At 36.7% G+C, this 23,516-nt stretch overlaps 1 protein-coding gene across 5 annotated transcripts in view; it reads left to right on the top strand.

The window, feature by feature from the left end:
- Positions 1-19,554, top strand: part of XKR4 (XK related 4) — a 476,837-nt gene extending 457,283 nt beyond the window's left edge. Inside the window, exons 3-5 of one of the 5 annotated variants that reach the window (XM_074319279.1) lie at positions 1,435-3,603; positions 11,116-11,148; positions 18,832-19,554. In XM_074319279.1, the coding sequence (XP_074175380.1) occupies positions 1,435-2,381 (947 nt within the window). In that variant the 3' untranslated portion in view covers positions 2,382-3,603; positions 11,116-11,148; positions 18,832-19,554. Of the gene's footprint in view, positions 1-1,434; positions 4,941-11,115 lie in introns of all 5 variants that reach the window. The other 4 variants (XM_074319278.1, XM_074319280.1, XM_074319276.1 and 1 more) reach the window with 4 other exon arrangements.
- Positions 19,555-23,516: the final 3,962 nt, after the last annotated feature.

Raw genomic sequence — 23,516 nt, 5'->3', positions numbered from 1 at the left:
ATGGTAATAAAAGATTTTTGTTCTAGCCAGAAAGAAAACTGAAGGTCCAGTGTAAGATGCTGGCATTTTACTGGGAGTAGATGTGAGAAGTGACCTTTGGAAAATATTTTCCTTATCAATAATTGCTTTTTGGAATTCATCTTAGTCAAGGAGAATGTGTAAGAAATGATTATTGAGGTTGAAGTTTTTTTCTATCAGTTAGTATGGCTCTCTCCCACAAGAGTCATTTTTTAAAATTCGTTTCTCAAGGACCATAGACAAGAGCTTTTCTATATCAAAATATAAAAAGCAAAGTGTGAATTCCATCATAGATTCTTAGAAATCCCTTCTATTATTTTCATGGGGTGGGGGCAAGACTGCGGCCTGTATGATTCAATAGAATCTGGTGAAGTAAAGCCAGCAAAACTTGAAAACACAAAAAAAAATTCTTAGTCTTGGTAAGTCTTGGTACAACTATGCAAACTTTTCAGTGACAAAGTGGGCCTCCCTAAAAAAATGTTCTCTTCTAAAAGAGGCCAGTGTGTTTTTAGTGAGCCCTGTCCATGTCTGGACCATTGAGGTGATGTCTCAGACACAGTAAGTGGAGCAGGAGTGGAGGGAAGCAATAAAAATAATTTGTACCTTTTGGAAACATACTCTGAGATGGAATACTAACCAAATGAGACTCATAAAATGATAAGAGCAGTGGTTGAGAAATGATTTCTGTACAATCTTCTAAGGAAAAGGCAGTAAGGAACATACAGAAGCTGTAGGAAGAGTATCGGATTATATTAGGACAAGCTGTGTACCAGGTATCACAATAAACACTGCCCAGACAGTTGTATGGACCATTTTCTTATTTTTAAGAAACAGTCAACTTTCTTTGCTGAATGAACTACATTCATTCTTTAGAAGCAGAAAAGTAAACCAGCTAGCCCCTCAAGTTTCCTGGGCTTATTTATCCCTTTCTACCACAGAATCTCAAAGCTGACAGGGAACCTTGGAGATCATCTACTTTATAAATGAGGACACCAGTTTAAATGACTGTCCAAAGTGCCATGCCAGTGTTAGATTAGTGGCAAAGTTGAAACACTAACCCAGTTCTGTCAAACTCCAATGCAGTGTTATATTTTCACTGCACAAAGGACCTCCTTAGTCTATTTCCACCAACTACACTGAAAGTTAAACTCCACCCCATTTCTAGACCCCACACCCCATGATGGTGTTAAATAGCATTCCCATTGGCTTCATGACTTCTCCGTATGGTCGGGCCCCATAGAGGGCAGATAGTAGGAGCATCATCTGAGTGTTTAGTCCAGCTAAAAACCAAAGAAATTACAAGCTTTGCTGAGGTCAAAGCTAGCCCATCTCAAGCCCCCAGGTCCACTTCAGTTATTTCCAGGAGGCAATAGTGTGTCTCACTTTTGACAGAAGGTCTTCCTATTTGCCTTGTAGGTTTCACAGCAGCAGCCTCCCTCGTGTCTTTGGCCTGGGCCTTGGCCTCTTACCAGAAGGCCCTCCGGGACTCTCGAGATGACAAAAAGCCCATCAGTTACATGGCTGTTGTCATCCAGTTCTGCTGGCACTTCTTCACCATCGCTGCCAGGGTCATCACCTTTGCCCTCTTTGCCTCAGTTTTCCAGCTCTACTTTGGGATCTTCATCGTCCTTCACTGGTGCATCATGACCTTCTGGATTGTCCACTGTGAGACAGAATTCTGTATCACTAAATGGGAAGAGATCGTCTTCGACATGGTTGTGGGTATCATTTACATCTTCAGCTGGTTCAATGTCAAAGAAGGCAGGACACGCTGCAGGCTCTTCATTTACTATTTTGTGATCCTTTTGGAAAATACAGCCCTGAGTGCCCTCTGGTACCTCTATAAGGCTCCGCAGATTGCAGATGCGTTTGCCATCCCAGCGCTGTGTGTGGTGTTCAGCAGCTTTTTAACTGGCGTTGTTTTTATGCTAATGTATTATGCCTTCTTTCACCCCAATGGACCCAGATTCGGGCAGTCACCAAGTTGTGCTTGTGAGGACCCAGTCGCTGCCTTCACTCTGCCTCCAGAAGTGGCCACAAGCACTCTACGGTCCATCTCCAACAACCGCAGTGTTGTCAGTGACCGTGACCAGAAATTTGCAGAGAGGGATGGGTGTGTACCTGTCTTTCAGGTGAGGCCCACAGCCCCATCCACCCCGTCATCTCGCCCACCACGGATTGAAGAATCTGTCATTAAAATTGACCTGTTCAGGAATAGGTACCCAGCATGGGAGAGACATGTTTTAGACCGAAGTCTCCGAAAGGCCATTTTAGCCTTTGAATGTTCCCCATCTCCTCCAAGGCTACAGTACAAGGACGATGCTCTTATTCAGGAGCGATTGGAGTATGAAACCACTTTATAAAACAAAAGGAATTGGAGGAGCCACAACCTCCAGATGTAGGGGTGACAACAGGGCTGTGGCAATAATGAAACTTCATCCTAGAGTAGGGCAACGAACTGTCATGCTCTTAGTCTGCGCATTGTCATGATTATTGTCTGACCCCCCATCAGCTGACTGTCTGCTGCTGGTCTCCTTTCAAAACAGCAGCCCCGAGAGTCCCCTGCTCCACCTGAAGGGAACATGGCAGCTGAGTAGACTCCTGGTTGCTACCAACTCCTCCTGCATTGTCTTTCAGTGACTGCACCAGAGGGTACTATGATTATGGAAAATGTTGCCTCTGATCAATAGGGTTTTGATGGAATTAACTGATCTTTGCATTAAAATATATCCAGTCATACACATACCCACACACGTACACATACACTAACACACACAACACCAGTCTTCTGTAAAAATAGCTTAGGTGATTTTTTCTTGATGCAAAGTGCTAATTCCCACAAGAATATAAAAACAAAGAGAGAGGCAATATATCCTTCAAGACTCCAGAAAAACAAACAGTACTGCTTAGAAAAAACTCACAAACCATTCTCATTTGGAAACCCATACCATGAGTGAAAAGCCTATCCAGTGGACAGCAAACTCAAGTGTGTTTACATGTGTATTAGAATTGATGAAATGGTTTGTTTTCAACACATTTCAGGATTGGTTTTTTTATTTAAAATTTTCAGTTGAGAATATCTTTTATGACAGAAATCCTATGCAGCACGTGTATAGCTTTTGGCAAGACCAAGGAGCTCCATAACTTAGTGATGTAAATTAAATGGTAATCATGATTCAGTATTCAATTGCAAAAATTTAATAAATACAGAAAGAGGAAATGGGGGAGAAAGGCAAAATGAGCATCTGATTTCCCGGCTGTGCAGCTCACATTGGAACGTAAAAGCAGAGCAGCAGGAGAGAATCAGCCTGTAACTGGATGCATTCAGGTCGCGGAATGTATGGTGGCTCTGTGATCGCAGGCAGGCGCATTTCCAGAACATGCCATGCCCCATATTTCTAATGCCAAACATCGTCCAACCACCGGATTGACATGGAAGCCCTGAACAACTAACTGAGAATGAATGGCGTGAGCCCCACAAAAGCAGAAGGTAGAATGAACAATCAAGTTCTCCACTGTGTACAGATTCCCCCATCACCACCAATTCAAGGTCAAAGGCTTTTAGAGGCTTTGGGACACTTCTTAGTAAGTATGAGCAGACAAATGCAGTGAATATGCTATGAGAAAAACCCTTCTGAACTGAGTGAGGGCTTATCACTAGATCCAGCTAAGATTTGTATTTGAATCATTTGTAAAGTGCACTCTTACAATAAGCTTCTGGTTTTAAATACCTCCGTACAAGCAAGTAAACGTTCCCCTCTTTCTGTTCCCAGTGTCCTCGGTCATGGTGCTTTTTGTTGTATTAAAAGTGCCGGTCAAACTTTGATAGTATTTTTTTATAGTTGGTGCAGAGTGGAATAACTCATGGATTATTTCAATATTTTTGTAATAAAAAATATAGGGTATACATATAGACATCATCACTTTTTTATAGACCTGGAATTGTTTAAAATACTTTAAGAATCATAAATACTTGGGATGTCAGAAACTGGTCCACAAATTCTATCAGCCTGCCTCAGCAGATTGAGAACACTTGTCTCTTGCAAGATCACCCCACTTTGCAATGTCGGTGCCCCCAGGAACCTGGCCAGGGGTGCTATCAAAACATCAGGTGATGAGAGAATCAGCTTAACTAGAAAGGGCTTGTCAAGACTGGCCATTGTTTCCCAGGAAATCAAAGATGTAAATGATTACTTTCATCCATCCATTATGACAAATCTGACTGCAGTGGAAGATGTCTTAAATTTCCTTCCCTGGTTTTATATTAACCCAACTGATATATTAAATATTAGTCAAGTCACACAAAAAAAAAAAAAAAAAAAAGAAGGAAAGGAGTCAGTTAAACTTAATTATTCAGTTATTGGGACTGTCCGGTTCACTTAAAATAGTCAAGTTCTATAGCCACCACCTCTACTGGGTGTGTCATACAGAGACTGCTGTCCCCATGATGACATCCACAGGAAATGACAGAGCACTCAACCTAGGACTGCTTTTGATACAAAGCCCCAAATTGATGTTTAAAACATAGATGATTTTTATCGGTAGACATGCTTTCCTAGTACGCCATGATTTGATCCTCCAAGCAAGATTTTCACTAAAATATAATAATCTTTTGTTCGGATGTGAAAAGAGTACCTAGTCACCAGTAAAGGTCCAGGAAGACACTCTTCTTGTCAGCAATTGGTGAAAACATTCTACCCCCATTGTAGAAGGAAAAAATGATTGTACTGCCAAATTTTTCACTTTTGTGCATAACCATGAGTTATTAGCTTCATTATCTCTGAGACAATTTGTAACTGATGATCTTTGGAAATTGAGTTGCTCAGTTGAACTATACCTTTGATTCCATGAGCAAATAACAGCTAACAGTGTAATAGTGTCAATCAACACAAATGCAACAGGCCCTGTCACTCTTCAATCATGTAAGTCCTAAATTATTTCTCAATTTGATCCTTCATTTAACATGTTAAGAGTTAAAACGAGTGCTATGTGAATAAAAAATAATGTACTGTATTTTGTCTTGGAGGTGAGAATGCAGTCAGGAGGGTGTAAAAAGTTTTAATTTTTTAATGATTTCCCAAATACTGTAAATACTCTGTTATCCAACATACTCAAAGATTATGATGTTTTAATTAGTCAAAAAATCTTGTTAAGAAAATGACATCTCCAACATGTAATCAATTACAAATTTTCTCAAGATTATAAGAACAACAACAAAAATTACTTCCAAGGTAAATCATGACTTGATCTTGCTTTCGTGATTTAGCATGTACTGCACTGCCATTAGACTGCGTTGTGATAACAAATTATTAGTTTCTAGGTACGCAGATAACAGAGAGTTTAAAGTATTAGGATTTAAAGAAACATCGTCAATGTACAAAGAAACAAAGTTTGACTTTTGTATTTATATTTTAGTTCTTCCTAAGATTTTGTTTTCAATCTGCCTTTAAATCCTCCATAGAGAGTAACTGGGGATTCCAAAAAGAAGCTGTGGTTAGCATGCAAACTGGAAATGCTGAATCGTTTTTCTCTGTGGGCTCCAACATGCTGCGCATGAGTTTATCGGATTCCTTTAAGAGAAGGAGTCTGCACTTAGTACTCACTTTGTGTAGGACCATGAAATTTTCTTTAAAAAAAAAATGATTTTTTTTCACTTTCTAATTAGCATTTCTAAATGAAACCATATTTAAGATTAAAGAACATATGTATCTTAACCACACCGCGACTAAGTATTTGTGTGGGGGAAAAAATTCTTTTTCATGTAAGTCAAAGTTTGGTGCCCCAAAATGACTATGTTCTTTAAATTCTCTTTACATATTTACATTGTCTTACTGAACTACTGTCTAGTTCAGTAACATTGACTTTGCAGGCACTCAGTTACTGTTCATTTATGACAATGCTGTGAATTCAACAAATAAAGTAACATCTCTTACTGACAAGGCAAGAATGTGCAGTTCAAGTATTAGCAAAATATAAAATATAAAGATAATCTGAAGATAAAGTATAATGAAGTATTTATGCTTAATTTCTAAATGCCCAATTTATTTTGCTCCATGAATAAATGAAGTGATAGCACTGACCAATTAAAAGTGAATGGGAATAATTGAAATCTTAATGACTGTTTTTTAAAAATATCATATATACGTGAAGTTAATTGTCATACCTCGTATGTTATATATCATACACACAATAAAGTAACAGATTAAAAGGTAAAGTATATGCTCCCTTTCATGCATATAAATTAGTATGTTATTGACACATGAACTTTTAGATAAAAAGTTTTTCCCTCCTCCTTTTTCAACATCAGCCCAAACGTACACCCCTGTCTATAAGACATCAACACACCTGTGAAAATCAGTTGGTAATACCTAGATATGATTTAGCACTTTAGCTTGAATAAGCTTTATCACTCCTTAAGGAGCTCATCTGTTAAGGCAACTGAAGAGAATAGTTTTGAGTCATTTCAGTTTCTTTCTCTGAATTGATTGAGCTGAGTAAAGAAAACCTCTGGTGTCCTTACTAGAACTATGTAAGGTTGCACATTGGCCTTTAAATGTACCGAATGCCATTTCAGTGGAAAGAAATTCTGACACAATGTTTAGACAAGAATCCAGAGGTTATTTTTATCTAATGGACCATTTTCTAGATTAAATATGTGCTCCCCTGCATTCTCACACATCGTTCCCAAGCCATTTCTGTTTCTATATAAAGCTTGGAGGAGATGCCTGCATTTTTATGTTTCTGAGGAGAAGTCCTTAAAGCCTTTTAAAAATAGCTCAGACTGCCTTTCAGAAATATAGCTCAGAGGATGGTTGAAGTGCATGGTGAAAACACAACAGGACTGAAGTTGTTTCTATAATTTCAGTGATGGATGCAGATCCACTCATGTTCATTTATCTTCAGCAATTCGATGTCACTTTTGAAAACAATCAAAATGATGGCTTCTGCCAGCTTGTGACTCATAACACCCCTTCTCCCCATCTAAAGTGGAAGCATTTCAAAATGGCTAAGGATGGGCCATTTCCCTGTACCAACAACCCCACCCCACCCCCACCACGATCCCCGTTTCCAAGTCTCTGGCCCTTACCTGTGTGGGGCTGTGAAATGATCTTACAGTTGGGCTGCTTCTCCTCTCCTCACTCAGGCAAACTGCACTGTCCACTGCAGTGTTCTCTCTATGGACAGGGGTCTTGTCCTGTTGCTATCCTAAAAATGGGCACATGGAAAGGCTCAATATATGCCTGAGTCAACAGCCTCAATAGTATAATTACTCATTCCGAAGTAAAACTCTGTGGAATGTGGGTAGAAATATATAAAAACACGATGAGCCATTTAATTTTGCCAATTGTAGCAATCCTGCTCTCACAGCAGGGAGAAGTGGCAAACAGCCATTTACCCACAGAAACAAGAGGTTCAGAAACTCTCCCTTGAGTATTTGAGGCATCACATTGTTTCACCATCCATCTGAAGCTCTGTCTCTAAATTCCACAAGAAAAAATTTTTTTTAAATCAGGCTTTTGTTATATTGTATGCAACAATCTAGCCCAGAAATATAAACCTTCAGTCAACCTTTAGTGGCATATGTTCTGCTAAATAAGGAGTGGTTTAATGTTCCTGAAGTGTTTAATTGTTTTTGCTAAAATATTTTACTGATATAAATAACATACTGACATAACATGTCAGAACACTGGCTAAACCAAATTTTTGCTTTGGTTATTTTTTTCCTCTTAGATTTTCTTACAGTTCAGTTCCCCACATAGAGAGAAGCTTTCCATGATGGAGGGCTTGTCATGTACCTAGTGCTGTGCTAAAGAGCTTTATGAATGTGCTCTCATTTAACCCTTACAACCATCTATGAGCTAAGTAACATTTACAGATAACAAAAATTAAGCTCAGAGATATTAACAAATGCCAAAGTTCCCACAGCTAGAAAAATGTGGAGCTGAGTGTCTTACACAACTTTTAACCATCACAAATTCTTCTAGAAGACCAAAGAATATTGTCCCATCAGAATCTATTCCTGATTTGGCAAGGTTTTAAGAGAAACAAAATCATAATCTGACAATCAAATTTTTCCAAAAAAATTTCATTTAAAAGTCAAAGATATCTTTTATTGAATGTCAACTGTAATTGAAAAATAAAAAAGTCAAAAATGACTTTCAAAAATGAAAAGTTGAAAATAAAAAACCAATGATTAGAAATAGAAGACTCTATCAGCTGTAACTGAATTTTACTTTATCCCCTAAATTAGGGAATTAGTAAGCAGATAGATGCTACTCTTCTATCCCAGACAAATGTCCTTCTTCATGGCCCTATTCTATACTAAAATAAGTAATAAATATATATTAATGTGATCGGTTTTCTCTTGTATTCTATATACGTATGCTGTTGTCATCCAGTAAGGCAAACTGAAAAATAACTAAACGCCTCTACTTACTTTAACACTGACCAGAATGAGAAAGAGAGAGGAAGGAAAGGAAAGGAAGAAAAACAGGTCAACAAATCCTTGACGTGACATTATTTTATTTCATTGCCATGATTTTCCCCTAAATTTTATTGATTTAGTATCTTGCAGGTCACAAAATTTAATATTTAGGAAGATTTTTATGCCACTAGTTTGACCCATCATATAACTCTAGGAACCTTATCTTAGATTGAAAGGTTAGATGCAAAGAACGTAATATATGTTTGCCAAATATTTGTTGAATTGACTATAAAATGATGAGTAATCGCCCTCCTCACCTTCAATGTAACAAGTCTGTGTTCTACAGGAAGACAGACTTATAACCCATTCAATGATATTGTGTAGTAAGTTATGTGTGTTGTTGTTTGAACTGACGCTAAAAAGAAAGCCAAAAATAAACCAAAAATTTTCTCAACCCTGATGATGATCAATCTGAATTTAACATATTAAAAATACAATCATCTGTCTTCTTATTTTGATAAGATTTAAGCAAATCTTTATTAAGTTATGACTCGTATTGATGGCCAATACACAGTCAAGTGCAAAAAGAATTTCACATTCCAGCAGCTCATACTTGGTTATTAGTAGCAGAATAAGAGTCTTCTGACTTCAACTCTACCTCTTTTCTTCTCTACCGCACTGCTTCTCTTTTTAATATCTACATTTAATTCTATACTAGAACAATAAAGAAGCATAAGCTTTTCCAAGATTGTATTATGTAAGCCTCACAATTAACAATTGCCAAACACAATGACAAACATAAGATAATTATATAAATCAAAGCTAAATCAACAATGGATGACTGCCTATAAAAAGTAATTTTATAAAAATTTTTTATGCTGTTCCAGCACTAGATATTTTTAAATCAAGGTCACAAAGCAATGACAACAACAACAAAAAATGAGAATACTCTCTTGCCCTACAGTATTTGACTCAAAAAAATCATCACTGAATAAATTTGGAGATATTCCTGAGAATTTCTTTTAAGAAGACGCATGAATTTAGGATGCCTCTAAAATGTCTGAAGACATTTCAAATAAGCTACTTCTCTGATATTCAGGAAACATCTTTCATTAACACATACAATGTCTCCAGTATAGCAGTTATTTAGGAATAACAAATTTCCAGGCATGAACCTCAGTTATTGTAACTTGAGAAGTTGTGCTTAAGCCATACTTCTGATTCCCAGAAGAGAAGCGCTGCGTTGCATTGCCATCAGGAGTTGAGACAACCAGACCCAACCTGCGTGGATACTCATGCTGCCATTATACCCAATCTGACTCTGTCCTACATTATGGCCCAGAGTGACTGGCTTCTCACAGATCTAAGGAGTTTATTGTTTAAGATAACTGTTGACTTGCATAACTAATTTTCTCTAAGTGAAATAATTCTGGTTAGGGAATGTGTAAGTCTGTAGGTCCTCTATGGTGGAGTAAAAGTAAAGAGAGAAAAAAACATATTAATTTTTACAAGCACAGAATAATTCAAAGAATTCCATAAATAAAACAATTGACCTAATAATGGTGCGAGGTCCCAGGCATGATTTCTAGGTTTATGCCACCATTAGTGGTTCACTACCCTGATTACTGCTAGTCTAGCCACTGCACCAGGCAAGAAGAATATAGTTACTAGTATGATGTTTCCAGAGCAAAGATCATGTTTAACAAAACAAATCAACATCAAAACTAATTAATCAACTTGATAAGCAAATATTACCAGCACAGTACCAACACAAAATGCTCTCTTTTGTTATTATTCAAGCCTGTCACCTACTCTGTTATTAAAATTTCAGAAAATGTAAGGTTTCATGTTTTTATTATATTTCCATCTACCAAATTAAACTGGTGGCCCCTTCTTTCTCTATTGCTTGATTTGCATTAAAATAGAACTAATCAAATTCTTATTTCATTTAGTACTACAAATATTAACAAATGGAGATGTTGTGTTTCAGCTTTTAATTGTTCTAGTAGCATTCTGGCATGGAGTTATTTACTACACTCTTAATTATTTCAAATCAACTCATTTATCAGTAAGTTCTAAAACACCCCTAAGTGTGCTGAAAATATATTTCAGGTTTTTATTATTTTAAGAAATTCCTATTTTGATTACAAACCAGTAGAACATGTCTTAAATCAACCCAAGCATTTCAATCCATTGTGATTCTGGAAAATTAGCACTTCTTTTTGGGTGTATTAGGCACTGCTACATTGAATCAGCAGTTAACCTGTGACCTGTGGCTTTCTGTCCAGCCCACTGTGAGTTCTTATTCTCTTCAAGTTTGGAGCAATAGCACATCATCCTGTAACCAAAGGACTTCTGTCAGCTACTCAAAGAATTGTCATTTTATATCCTTCTTTCAAACAACTAAGATATTCAGTTTCCCTTATTAACCTTTCTAATGTATTGTACATATAAAAGGAAATAGATCTCTGAAGTATGTTTTGAAGCCTGGGGTGAAACGTTTTCCTTGGTCTGAATCAGAGGCTTGGTGTTCTGTGAAAAGAAAGAAATCTCTTCCTGCCTTGAGAAAGGGGGAGGGGTGGGGAAGCAAACCAGTCACACTCAGAAAGCAAGCCTCGTCTGTCACAAAGCTGCATATTGCTGATGCCATTGATTCCCTTCTTTTTTTACAGAACCATCTTGGAACTTGTCAAGCTTTACTGAAGGTGATTTGCGTTAATTAATTCAACAGACCCTTTAATCTTGCAAATTCTTGACTTGTAATATTGTAGCCAAGCTACTGCAAGGGAAAATTAATCAGTTAGCGAAAAGGAGCACTTCGTTCCATGTCGTGCGGTGATGTGCCCAGGCCTGAAGAGAAAGACCCCCGTGAGGCAGAGCACTAATGAATTCATGCTACCTGCTTCCTCATCATTCATGCTATGAATATTCATCCACTTCATTAGTTTTGGCCAGTAAGCACTGCTTTGGAAAAAAAAGGAAAAAAGTCAATGGATTCCTGGGGGCTTGCATAGCTCAGAGAATGGGTACTGGGTCATAAGACTTACTTTAAAGGAATACAAATCTATTTGTGTTTGGAAATGAAAAAAAATGTCATTGTCATCTGTTTAATGATTGATCTCTCTGAGTACAATTGCTGCCCTTCATTTCCTGAGAGTACCATCGTCAGCACTGTAATAACAAGTTTAAAAAAGCTGAATTTATAATTCAATTTCAGAGGTAAAATCTGCATGGATGTAGCTATTGAGTAATTTGACTCCTGGCTTCCTAGGTGGTGACATTGCCAGTTTCAAACCGTAATTCATTTGTGTGTGGAATTGGGTCTCCTGTTGCTTCTCGGACCCTTGCAAAATCTTGGTTGCGAGCTCTAAAATCACCAATCTCACATTCTTAATGTACTTAAAAGTAAACAGGTAGTCTCATAATTAAAAATTATGGTTTTTTTTCCAATCGCTTCTCTGTTTAAAGAAATCTTTGAGCTGCAAGGTAAGAATGAATTTACTTCACGTAGAAGTATAGTTTCAGAGTTTGCAAGGAGTCAGGCATCCATATGTTATAAAGTTTTCTGTCTAACCTTTTGATATAACTATTCCAGAAGTTAACCCCAAATGAATGCGTGAAAGTCATTGGAGTTATCTAATCAGCAATCTAACAGAAAAATTAGAAGAACAAGCAAGGATCATTTTTCTTGTGTTTCAAAGATGTTTCTCCTTCCTAAGTTATCACCTTGGTGATTATCTCCAAGATGTACCAAGAGCTATTGAGCGACAGTTCCAGTACAGGTGCCAGTATTGTGCTGCATTCCCTACTCTGGCAAGTCATTTTTCAAAACTAGTTCTTGGCACAAGTACTGAAATGTAATGGTAAAAATGTGGCCTACCACCATGTGACTTATTTTCAATTGCAAGGCAAGGAAAACTAACAAGTTGAAGAAAGTGTTAATTTCCTGAACTCCCAAGCCAAAATTGGCACAAAGATACCCTGTAATGTACAGTGAGTTGGTTGACTGTGGGGACACAGGAGCAATAAGCAATCCTCTTAAAGTAGGCTCATGAGTAAGAGTGACTGTGAGTGGTATTGGGACAGAAGCTTTCTATTAATGTAGAGGTCCGGGTGTGGTGACTAAAGAGGAAACTTGTTAGTGGATCATCAGTAATATTTGCCTTTTTATAGAGCAGAGGTTCAAGGTAGCCCCTGCCATTTTATAACTATGACAATAGATGCATCTGTTTATGAAAGGCCAAGGCATGACTGAAGTGGAAAGATAGAGGAGATGTCAGTGGCTTCATCTCTGAGACTAACTCTGTCCTTAAGGGAATTTTCCCATGTGACAGTTCTCCTTAGTCATTGGGCCCGACACCACAAGCCAGCTCTGCATGCCAGGAGCTTCTGATGGATTATAAAATGAGTTATTTTAAGGAATTGTGAGTACTCTTGCTTGTAGAACATGAACCATTGAGTTATCCCTCATGTTAACAACGATGCGATTCAGGGTTACCATGGCCTTACTCATCACCCCATTTTAAATATGTCATGACATCACAAGAAGCTTTGTGTTCAAATCCACTGAAGTAGGTTTAAAGCATTAGCTGAATCATTTAAACGTTTTCGGAACCTGATCCTGCTATCACCTATTCTGTGCATCTGTCCCTAAACTGGAGAAATAATTCTTGTGAGAATAATTTTCAGAATAATAGAAGTGAAAAAGAGTGGACAGTTAAGCAATTTGTCAATGTAGACAAAACTACTAGACCATTGATAGTCCTAAAGCTCTGATTTTTCCTCATCACAGAGTTTCTTTTCATTGGGGGCTTTCAACATCTGAATTTTCCAGATGATTGCTAAACCATTTTCACTAAACTGCAGTAGACACTATGTTATTATTAAAAAATAAAGACTGTCCACGTGAATGGAAATATCCCAATGAAAAATGAAGAAGTAGGTCACTCAAGGAGCAAATTTGGTCTTTGTGATGTCCAACATTTGGATATTTGGGAAAATCCGGATGTTTGAATCAAGCAGTTTTCATCTGGTTGTCTGGTATTGTCTAGAGAGACAGAAAATACTCAGGTGTTGTAGGTAATATAATTTAACTTTCTTGTGCAGTAATCTATTGCTGGTGATATTCTGCTGCTAAAAATCTTTTTGTTGTGCAAAGAGAAATAAATAATGCAGAGCAAATGCTATTTGATTTTTATTTACTTTCAGCAAACACATGAATGGGAGAGGTTTGAGAGGCTGTCCTGGGTGTATTCAGATGTTTTTGCACCACAGACCTCCTTCAGAGTGACAGTCCTGGAGGCCTGTCACTTGACCCCTTCCTAGCAACGAACCTTTTAATTCAGCCCTTTTCTCATCTTTCATTATTTTATAATTGCCTCTCTACTCTTCACATACTCTAAATCATTCACAAAGTTTACTTGACGGAATTGTTCAAGGGAAATACAAATTTGTTAATGTTTATACTTCAAATTGGAGTTTTAATTCTAATGATTTCTTATACCTTTAACCATAAAAACAGTTTAAACTGCTTGATGCAATTATTTCATGGAGAATTTCATGGTGTCTATAGAAGTAAAAGCTGTTTTTCCCAAATTAAAAAAAAACACACTTTTTTGGTTTAGTTTGGTTTGGTTTGTTGATGTCATTTTGATTGCCAAGGACTAACTGGCTATCACACATTGGAATATTAGTGTTTTCTTTGTAGTCACAGGAAAAAAAAAAAAAAAAGATGAAATCGAAGGGAAATAAATTCACTAACCAGAAGGGAAGTTTGAGATATTCATACAACTCTTGTATTTATGATTACTTGTGGACATTTCTTCCTTGTTTCATCTGATTTGGCTCTGGATTGATGAGTGTGTGTATTTCCTCAAATCGTGTGCTTACCTCACTTACTGTTCTGAAGCTGGGCAGAAAAACAGACGACCTTATTCAGGCCAATTTTCTTTTAAGTGCGCTTATGTTGCAGAACTTGCTCCGGGCACTGAAGACAGGCAGATACACAGAGCACTGGAAGGTGCTATGCAAAGATCATGAGAGGATTTCCAGAGAAAATTTGAGAGTTTGTAGGTTCTTAGGCAGTGTTTTGATTGTGTCAAATTCTACATTTGGTGCCAACCTAGAACGACTTCATGGAGCAGGCAGTTCCCTTCCTTGTAGGGTCCCTCCTCCCATCAGATGCAGAAGTTTTCCCTGGAATCAAAAAGATACTCCACCTTGTGTACCAAAGGCCTCCAGCCACTGGGTGTCATTGCTCTATGCTAATCGTGTTTTGTAAATTCTTTTGAGGGCAGGCCTTTTTGGCTTGTCATAGTCTACTAACGGGCTCCAGGAGACAGATCTGCTACTCCTAAATCCAATTTGGTTTTGTTTTTTCCTTGAGATTTTTACTTCACTAAATCCTTTTCCAAATCTTTTTACCTTCATGTTATTGACAGGCTGTTTAGTTCAATGTTTAGGTGAATTTGCAACCAAGAGGCAATCAGTTGGCAACTACAAAAACACTAGGTGTTTTTTTTCAGTTATCTATTATTATGTGATAATTTAATGGAATTTATGGTTTAATAGAAAACTAAAATCCCTGTGTTGAATATAAGGACTTTTAAATATACTTAAATATTTTCTATGACACAGTATCCTTTCTTTTTTTCTTTCTTTTTTTTTAACAGGACTTTATTGGGGAACAGTGTGTACTTCCAGGACTTTTTTCCAAGTCAAGTTGTTGTCCTTTCAGTCTTAGTTATGGAGGGTGCAGCTCAGCTCCAGGTCCAGTTGCCATTGTTAGTTTCAGGGGGCACAGCCCACCATCCCTTGCAGGACTTGAGGAATCGAACTGGCAACCTTATGGTTGAGAGGATGCGCTCTAACCAACTGAGCCATCCGGGAGCTCAGCGGCAGTTCAGCTCAAGGTGCCGTGTTCAATCTTAGTTGCAGGGGGCAGAGCCCACCATCCCTTGTGGGACTCGAGGGATTGAACTGGCAACCTTGTGGTTGAGAGCCCACTGGCCCATGTGGAAATAGAACCAGCAGCCTTTGGAGTTAGGAGCACGGAGCTCTAACTTCCTGAGCCACCGGGCCGGCCCCGACACAGTATCCTTTTACACTATGGAATACATTTCTTTCTGGAGACAAAGGCATAGAGGGGTGTGGTCCAATGACGGGAACTGTGGGACTCTGAGCACTCAAGTCCTCATCCTTGGTCAGTCATATTAGCCTCAGAAACTCACCTTCTAGCTCATTTTTCCCATATGTAAAAGAGAGAGATATTTATCTACCTACCTCATAGGGACATTGTGAAGGTTAATTAGAGTTCTCAAAGTGTGCTGACACTTGGTAACTAGTAGTCCTAGCACAAAGGAGACCTGTGTATGGCCTTGGAATAGACTGTGGTGAAGGAGGTGGAGCCAACTGAGGAGCACAACAGCAATAACTCACCAAGCAAAGCATGTAATTACTCTTGATCGCTTAATGAAAGTGAAACTTTTTCTTCAAAGGTCTATGTAGAATTATTTTCTAATTATCAACTTTTTAATGAGAAAATTAACTCCTTTCATACTAACATTGAGAAACTTCATATAGAATGACAATTTTCCTCTTAGATAAACTAAATTTTACAAAATATTTCATTAAATGTGTCCAGAAAACTTGGCTCGTTCTGATGAATAAGGAGGTTGCATGCCTGATCCCAAGCTATATTTTTCAGAACGCATGCATGATACCAGAGTCCAGTACTAATGATTGCAAGGTGGTGTTCTGGAACACTCACTACCAGGAGGGAAAATTTTTAATAGATATTACTGAAGTTAGATTTTTGTGTTGTTTACAATGAGATCCTCTTTTAGCCCTAATATGACATATCTCGCCCTTTACAACCCAATGAAAGAATGTAAAGTTTTATTTCTACTTGGAACTCCTGAGTTGATTAATTTTTCAGATTATAAATATGCTTTAAATATTTCAGAGAAGTGTTTCCACAAGGGCTTCAGCTGCACATATGCATATATGCTTTCATGTACACAGATAGGAGTATGGCTACAGGACAAAGAGTGGGGAAAACACCACAAGACTATCCTGGAAAACTTCCCCGCAAAGTGACATGTTTTCTCTTGCTTTAATCTCTAATCCCGGTACTAACTAGTGCTAAATAACATGATTTGTCATTTTTGAGACATGGAGGCAATATTGTAAAGAAAGAATACATTTATGAACTATACTAACAGTGCAGATAATGTTTTAATGATGTGACTTCATGAAGCAAAGTTGTTGTACATAAATATTACCATTCTGTCCTTATTTAATAATTATATTCCTTTGCAAAACAAATGTGCATGCTCTTGAAAATATGAAATAAGTTTTCAGAAAGTTTATCTTGATAAATGGGTTTAAAATCATGTCGTGCCTGGAGTTGACATAATGTATACATTCAACATAATCTTTTCGGGATTCCAAAATCTAGTTGCCAGTGGTATATCAAAGGCTTAAAATTTCAGATTGGTTAAACATTTCTAATGCATGGTATAAAGCTATCAGAAGCATGAATTTAAGCTAGGCAATTAATCTGATCCATTAAAAAAAATAATGTCATCACACCAGACTTAAGATAAGTATTATTTTTTTGGATTCAAAATATGAGTATAGTAAGTGAGTCAAAATAATTTGAACATCTCTGATTTTTTTTTCCAGTTCCTAGCATCAATGCTTTTCCAAACAAAAGCGCGGCAGAATATCCTTATTGCTATGTAGGGAAATATCCATGTCTTTCCTTTGTTTTTTGCACAAGAAAACTGAAGTTGACTAGAAGCAAGGACCTGGAAATAGGAAAAGGTGTGACAACTTTTCAGGTAGACTAAGCCAGGATTAAAGGAGGGCAGTGGATAGAATTTGTGGTTGTGAGATTTTACCACAAAGGAACAAAAACAAAACCTAAAAGTGTTAGAGCTGGACCATTTTTTGAAATGACAGAATCTAAATTTTAGAGGAAAAATCAAGGGGAGACAACATGTTATTAGATATAAGCTATGCATCTAATTACTGGGGGAAAGGACATTTGAATGCCCCATACATTTTACTCTTTTTAAGGTTTTCCAGCCCACATGAAACTCTCCAGAGTCCTCCCTGAAAATAAGGGACTCTTAGAAAACTAGTTTTTAGCAAAGATAAATGTAATTATACAGCTGTGAACCAGTCATTATGTAATCATCATGTGTGTGATGCTTTTTAAAATGTAAGTTGTCAACTTTCATGACTACTTCCAGTTAATATTTTATCCCATAAACAAATAGTTTTAAAAAAAACATGGAAAATTCTCTTGCTCAAAAGGAATGTCTCCCCTTTCATATCTAAATGATATGAAATAGCTGAAAAATGGAGCTTTTTGTCAATTGCTTATTGAAGGTCCCACCTGACGCCTCTCTTTAGTAAAGGGCTCAGTCAGACAGGAAGTGAGAGGACCTTGATTGAGAACCTTGCCTCTATCAAATTGTTCCTGCTTTTCTTCTCAGTTACCAGGCAGCTCAGTGGCCTAGAGAAAGAGAGATAATGAAAATGAAGGATATGTAAATTTGGTTTTTCCCATTCTCAGAACAAGGAGGGTGACCAATAAGCCAGAGGTTCCCTCCCCTTTTGAAGCCAAATATTGTAATGAATTTTGGGCTAAGACAAAAACATTGTAAAAGTAAGCACGAAATCATCCTTCTTATTGATTATTTTCTCAGTTTTTACTAAAATCTTCTTACAGTTTAGATCAGAAATTTCTGTTAATAATAACTAATGCCACTTTATATTATGGCTTCAATGAGGAAATGGTGAAAGCATGAGTTACAAACAAAATTACTGGGGATACAGGCTTCTTTTGTACGGACATCTTACCAAACAAATTGGAAACAAATACTACTACCGCTAATATTCTGGTTTAATTAATAATATCTAAAAGGAAAATAGTAGCATTTTGCTTAGCATTATACCAGTGTACAACATAAACCTGCTTCCAAATGACAAGGATTTTTGCTACTGATGTTTGTTCTTCATTCTCCAGTTATTTTAAGTAAGTAAGTTTCACATCTAACTACCTCAGCTACCGTTGTTTAATTTAGAAACATGAAATCATGCACTTTGTAACCAACAAGTTTTTCATTTAAAATTTCAAAAAGATACTTGGTGCAAAGCAATTTTCAAAAATTTGTATATGACATAATCAACTCAACCTCAGAGGTTGTACTTCATTTTGTTCATTTGTTTCTAAGTTCAATTTGGGGTGAAATCCTCATTTCCACTCAACACCAAGGGAAGCTGCTCTATATTTGCTTAATTTGCCTTAAACATTTTGTGCTCTTTTCCCTGTTCAATTTTTCTTTTTCTTTTTTTGTTTAAAATCTATCTCTGGAAAGAAAATGTAACAGGTTGCAGATGAACAGCAAACTGAAGAGAATGGACCAATCATTTCTCAGTTCCCTGTCGTCAACTCTCTGCATGACATTCTGATTGCGCGGGACTGCCATTCCTGTGTTTCTCTTTCCTGGACCATTACAGAAATAAGGTCTGAGAGACCCCGTGTGTGTGTTTAAGGAATGGTGTAGACATTTCCCCCAGTACGAGCACAGTGCCTGGACCCCAATGATAACTTTGGCAGTTCTTGTGCTTTTCCTTTGTGAACATTGTACAAATGTATTTGGAATTTTATTTGAAATGAAGAGTTAAACTAGTTATTAATCTTTTTTTACTTCTTGTAAATATATATATTCAAGTTCCACATATCCAAACATTCCTTTAGCATTCAGATTGTAAGAGTGTCTTTGTTGGCTGGAGACTGCTGTCTCTGGGCCACAGTCCCATGTGCTCTAGTGGAAAGCACAGTATGTGGAGTATTTGATGTACTACAGTACCATGGTTATTTTGGTCTGTTAAGTAAGTTGCAATTTGTGATGAAGTGGAAAGTAGTGCTTCATAATGAACAAATTTCCTTCGTTACATGATTTTTCTTGTAAAACTTTTAAAAAAAGAAAAAAACTTGAAATTTTATATATTTGGATTTTGTAGACTTTTTTTTATTTTATTGCAACACAAGGTACCAAAATCATTAAATAAAGTACACTGTGGTCATTTTAACAGAAGTCTGAGTCCCTGATTCTTTCTAAGTCTAGGAAGAGAGCAGGACATTGTTGGTCTAAAACGGGAAGATAGAAGGAGAAGGCATATTCAAAGGCATAGTCCCAAGACAATGTGATTTAAACCTTAAAATAAACAGAACTGAGGTTGTCAAATCTGAACTAAAGTTAAAATTAAATTATATAGATTTCTAGGGTATGTTTTATTTATTTATTTCTGAGAAGTGCTAAAGAATGTTTCTCTAGAACCATTATAAAAGCAAAGAGATGTTTCAGATCACAAAGAGGCCTAAAAATCCAAATAATTTATTTTAACACTAATAAAAGGAAAAAAATGTCAATGAACAAAAGTACTTTTAAAAAAATGATGTGTCTAAGTGCCTTATTCTTCTACAAAATTAAGATTTATGCTTTATATAATTGGTTTTCTTAAAATATTCTTTTTGTTTTGTTTTGGTTTTTGGTTTTACTGCTTTACAAAAGCTTTCCTTTTTAAATACTAAAAGGAAAGTATAGCATGAGCTCTGGCTATAAATGTAGAAACTACTATGGATAACAAATAGAAACAAATAAAACTATTACAAGGTGCAAAGAAATGAAAAAAATTCAAGGATTTACTTCTTTCTTTTTTAGAGTAATTTATAGAGTAATTTATTAGTTTTCTTTCTTCCTGACTATAATAGTAACACAAACTAAATGTAAAAATTACTTAAAGCTCACCATTTTGATATACTTCTTTCCAATCTTTTTTGTAAGCATTTATATTTTTTACATTGTGATTTTTAACAAACATTTTTTTAAAAATTACAACCATTTGACATGCATGGTATTGAGGTTATAACCATGAATAAAACACATTTTCTTCTGAAGGAATATAGTCAAGTAAGGAAATGAGTCCAGATACACTAATTGTTATATTATTTAGTGGAGAAAGCAAAATTGGAGATCTGTATGGACTATACTAGGAGCATCTGACAAAGCCTAAAAGAGAGTTGGGTGGGGAAAAGAGCCACACCATGGAAAGGTCCTTGAATGAGTAGATGGAGCTGAGTCCCCACACCACCCTGGCTGAACCAAAATGGACATGAGCCAAACATAAACTTCTACTGAGATAAGCTACTTACATTTTGGGGTATTTGTTGCAGCATTAGCCTTTTCTGACTTTTAAAGGAGCATTTCAGGGACCGATGATGTGCAATTAGCTCAAAAAAAGAGTATGATTACCTCAACTCTCTCCACCTGAGGTCCAAAAACAAGGCGGAAAAGAAAAGCCTGTATTTTTGTATGTTCTCTACAATGAGTAGGTATTATTACTGTAATCTGAAGACAAATAGAATTTATATTTAAGGAGAACTTTTTTAAAAAGTGAAACATATCAATTCCTGAATTAGAATATTTAATTCAGAAATACAAAGGATCATCCAAGAATACTATGAAGGACTATATGCCACGAAATTCAATAACCTAGAAGAAATGGACAAGTCCTTAGAAACATATAGCCTTCCAAGGCTGAACCATGAAGAACTGGAGAATCTAAACAGACCGATCACCAGTAACGAAATTGAATCAGTCATCCAAAACCTTCCCAAAAGCAAAAGTCTGGGACCAGATGGCTTCACTAGTGAATTCTACCAAACATTCAAAGAGGACCTAATACCAATCCTGCTCACACTCTTCCAAAAAAATGAAGAAGAGACAGTACTCCCTAACTCATTTTATGAGGCCAACATTACCTTGATACCAAAACCTGGTAAGGACAACACAAAAAAAGAGAACTACAGACCAAAATCTCTGACGAATACAGATGCAAAAATCCCAAACAAAATTCTAGCAAATCGAATGCAACAATGAATTAAAAAGATTATTCATCATGACCAAGTGGTGTTCATCTCCGGGGCACAAGGATGGTTCAACATCCACAAATCCATCAATGTGATACATCACATAAACAAAATAAAGGACAAAAAAACATATGATTATATCAATTGATGCAGAAAGAGCATTTGACAAGATACAACATTCATTTATGATTAAAGAAAATACCTTAACATAATAAAGGCCATATATGACAAGTCCTCTGCTAATCTCATAATTAATGGTGAAAAACTGAAGCCCTTTGCTCTACATTCAGGAACACGACAGGGCTGTCCCCTAACACCTTTGCTTTTGAACATAGTGTTGGAAGTCCTCACCAGAGCAATCAGGCAAGAGAAAGAAATAAAAGTCATCCAAATCGGGAATGAAGAAGTTAAATTGTCACTCTTTGCAGATGACATGATCCTATATATAGAAAATGCTAAAGACTCCACCAAAAAGCTATTAGAAACAATCAACGAATACAGTAACGTTGCTGGCTACAAAATCAACGTACAAAAGTCCATTGCATTCCTATATACTAACAATGAAATCTCAGAAAAAGAAACAAGAAAAACAATTCCTTTTGCAATTGCAGCAAAAAGAATAAAATACCTAGGAATAAACTTAACCAAGGTAGTGAAAGACCTATATGCTGAAAAATATAAGACATTTTTAAAAGAAATTGAAGAAGACACAAAGAAATGGAAAGATATTCCGTGCTCATGGATTGGAAGAATCAACATAGTTAAAATGGCCGTATTACCCAAAGCAATATACAGATTTAATGCAATCCCAATGGCATTTTTTAAAGAAATAGAACAAAAAATCGTCAGATTTGTTTGGAACCACAAAATACCCCAAATAGCCAAAGCAATCTTAATAAAAAAAAATGCTGGAGGTATCATACTCCCTGACTTTAGCTTGTACTACAAGGCTACAATAATGAAAACAGCATGGTATTGGCAGGAAAACAGACACATAGACCAATGGAATAGAATTGAGAACCCAGAAATAAAACCACATAAATATGGACAGATAATTTTTGACAAAGAAGCTAAAAATATACAATGGAGCAAAGACAGCCTCTTCAATAAATGGTGCTGGCAGAATTGGAAAGCCATGTGCAAAAGAATGAAACTGGACTGCTATCTGTCACCATGTACCAAAATTAATTCAAAATGGATCAAAGACCTAAGCATAAGACCTGAAACAATAAACTGCATAGAAGAAAATATAGGTACTAAACTTATGGACCTTGGGTTCAAAGAGCATTTTATGAATTTGACTCCAAAGGCAATGGAAGTAAAAGCTAAAATAAACGAATGGGACTATATCAAACTTAAAAGCTCCTGCACAGCAAAAGAAACCATTGACAAAATAAAGAGGCAACCAACTGAAAGGGAGAAGATTTTTGCAAACAGTGCCTCCGATAAGGGGCTAGTATCCAGAATATACAAGGAACTCATGCAACTCAACAGCAAAAAAACAAACAACCCAATTGAAAAATGGGCAGAGGACCTGGAGCTACATTTCTCCAATGAGGACATACAAATGGCAAATAGACATACGAAAAAATGCTCAACATCACTAATCGTCAGAGAAATGCAAATAAAAACTACAATGAAATATCACCTCACCCCAGTCAGAATGGCTATCATCAACAAGACAAATAGTAACAAGTGTTGGAGAGGCTGTGGAGAAAAAGGAACCCTCATACACTGTTGATGGGAATGCAGACTGGTGCAGCCGTTATGGAAGGCAGTGTGGAGGTTCCTCAAAAAATTACAAATAGAATTACCATATGACCCAGCAATCCCTCTCCTGGGCATCTACCCAAAAAATCTGAAAACATTTATCCATAAAGACAGGTGTGCTCCAATGTTCATTGCAGCTTTGTTTACGGTGGCCAAGACATGGAAAAAACCAAAATGTCCTTCAATAGATGAATGGATAAAGAAGTTGTGGTATATGTACACAATGGAATACTATTCGGCGGTAAGAAAAGATGAAATAGGACCATTTGTGACAACATAGATGAATTTTTAGATTATAATGCTAAGCGAAATAAGTCAGACAGAAAAAGCAGAAAAACGTATGATTTCACTGATATG

The sequence above is a fragment of the Rhinolophus sinicus genome, linkage group LG14, assembly GCF_036562045.2.
Source record: "Rhinolophus sinicus isolate RSC01 linkage group LG14, ASM3656204v1, whole genome shotgun sequence".
In the NCBI taxonomy this organism is placed as follows: domain Eukaryota; kingdom Metazoa; phylum Chordata; class Mammalia; order Chiroptera; family Rhinolophidae; genus Rhinolophus; species Rhinolophus sinicus.
This window is presented reverse-complemented; position numbering and strand designations above follow the sequence as displayed.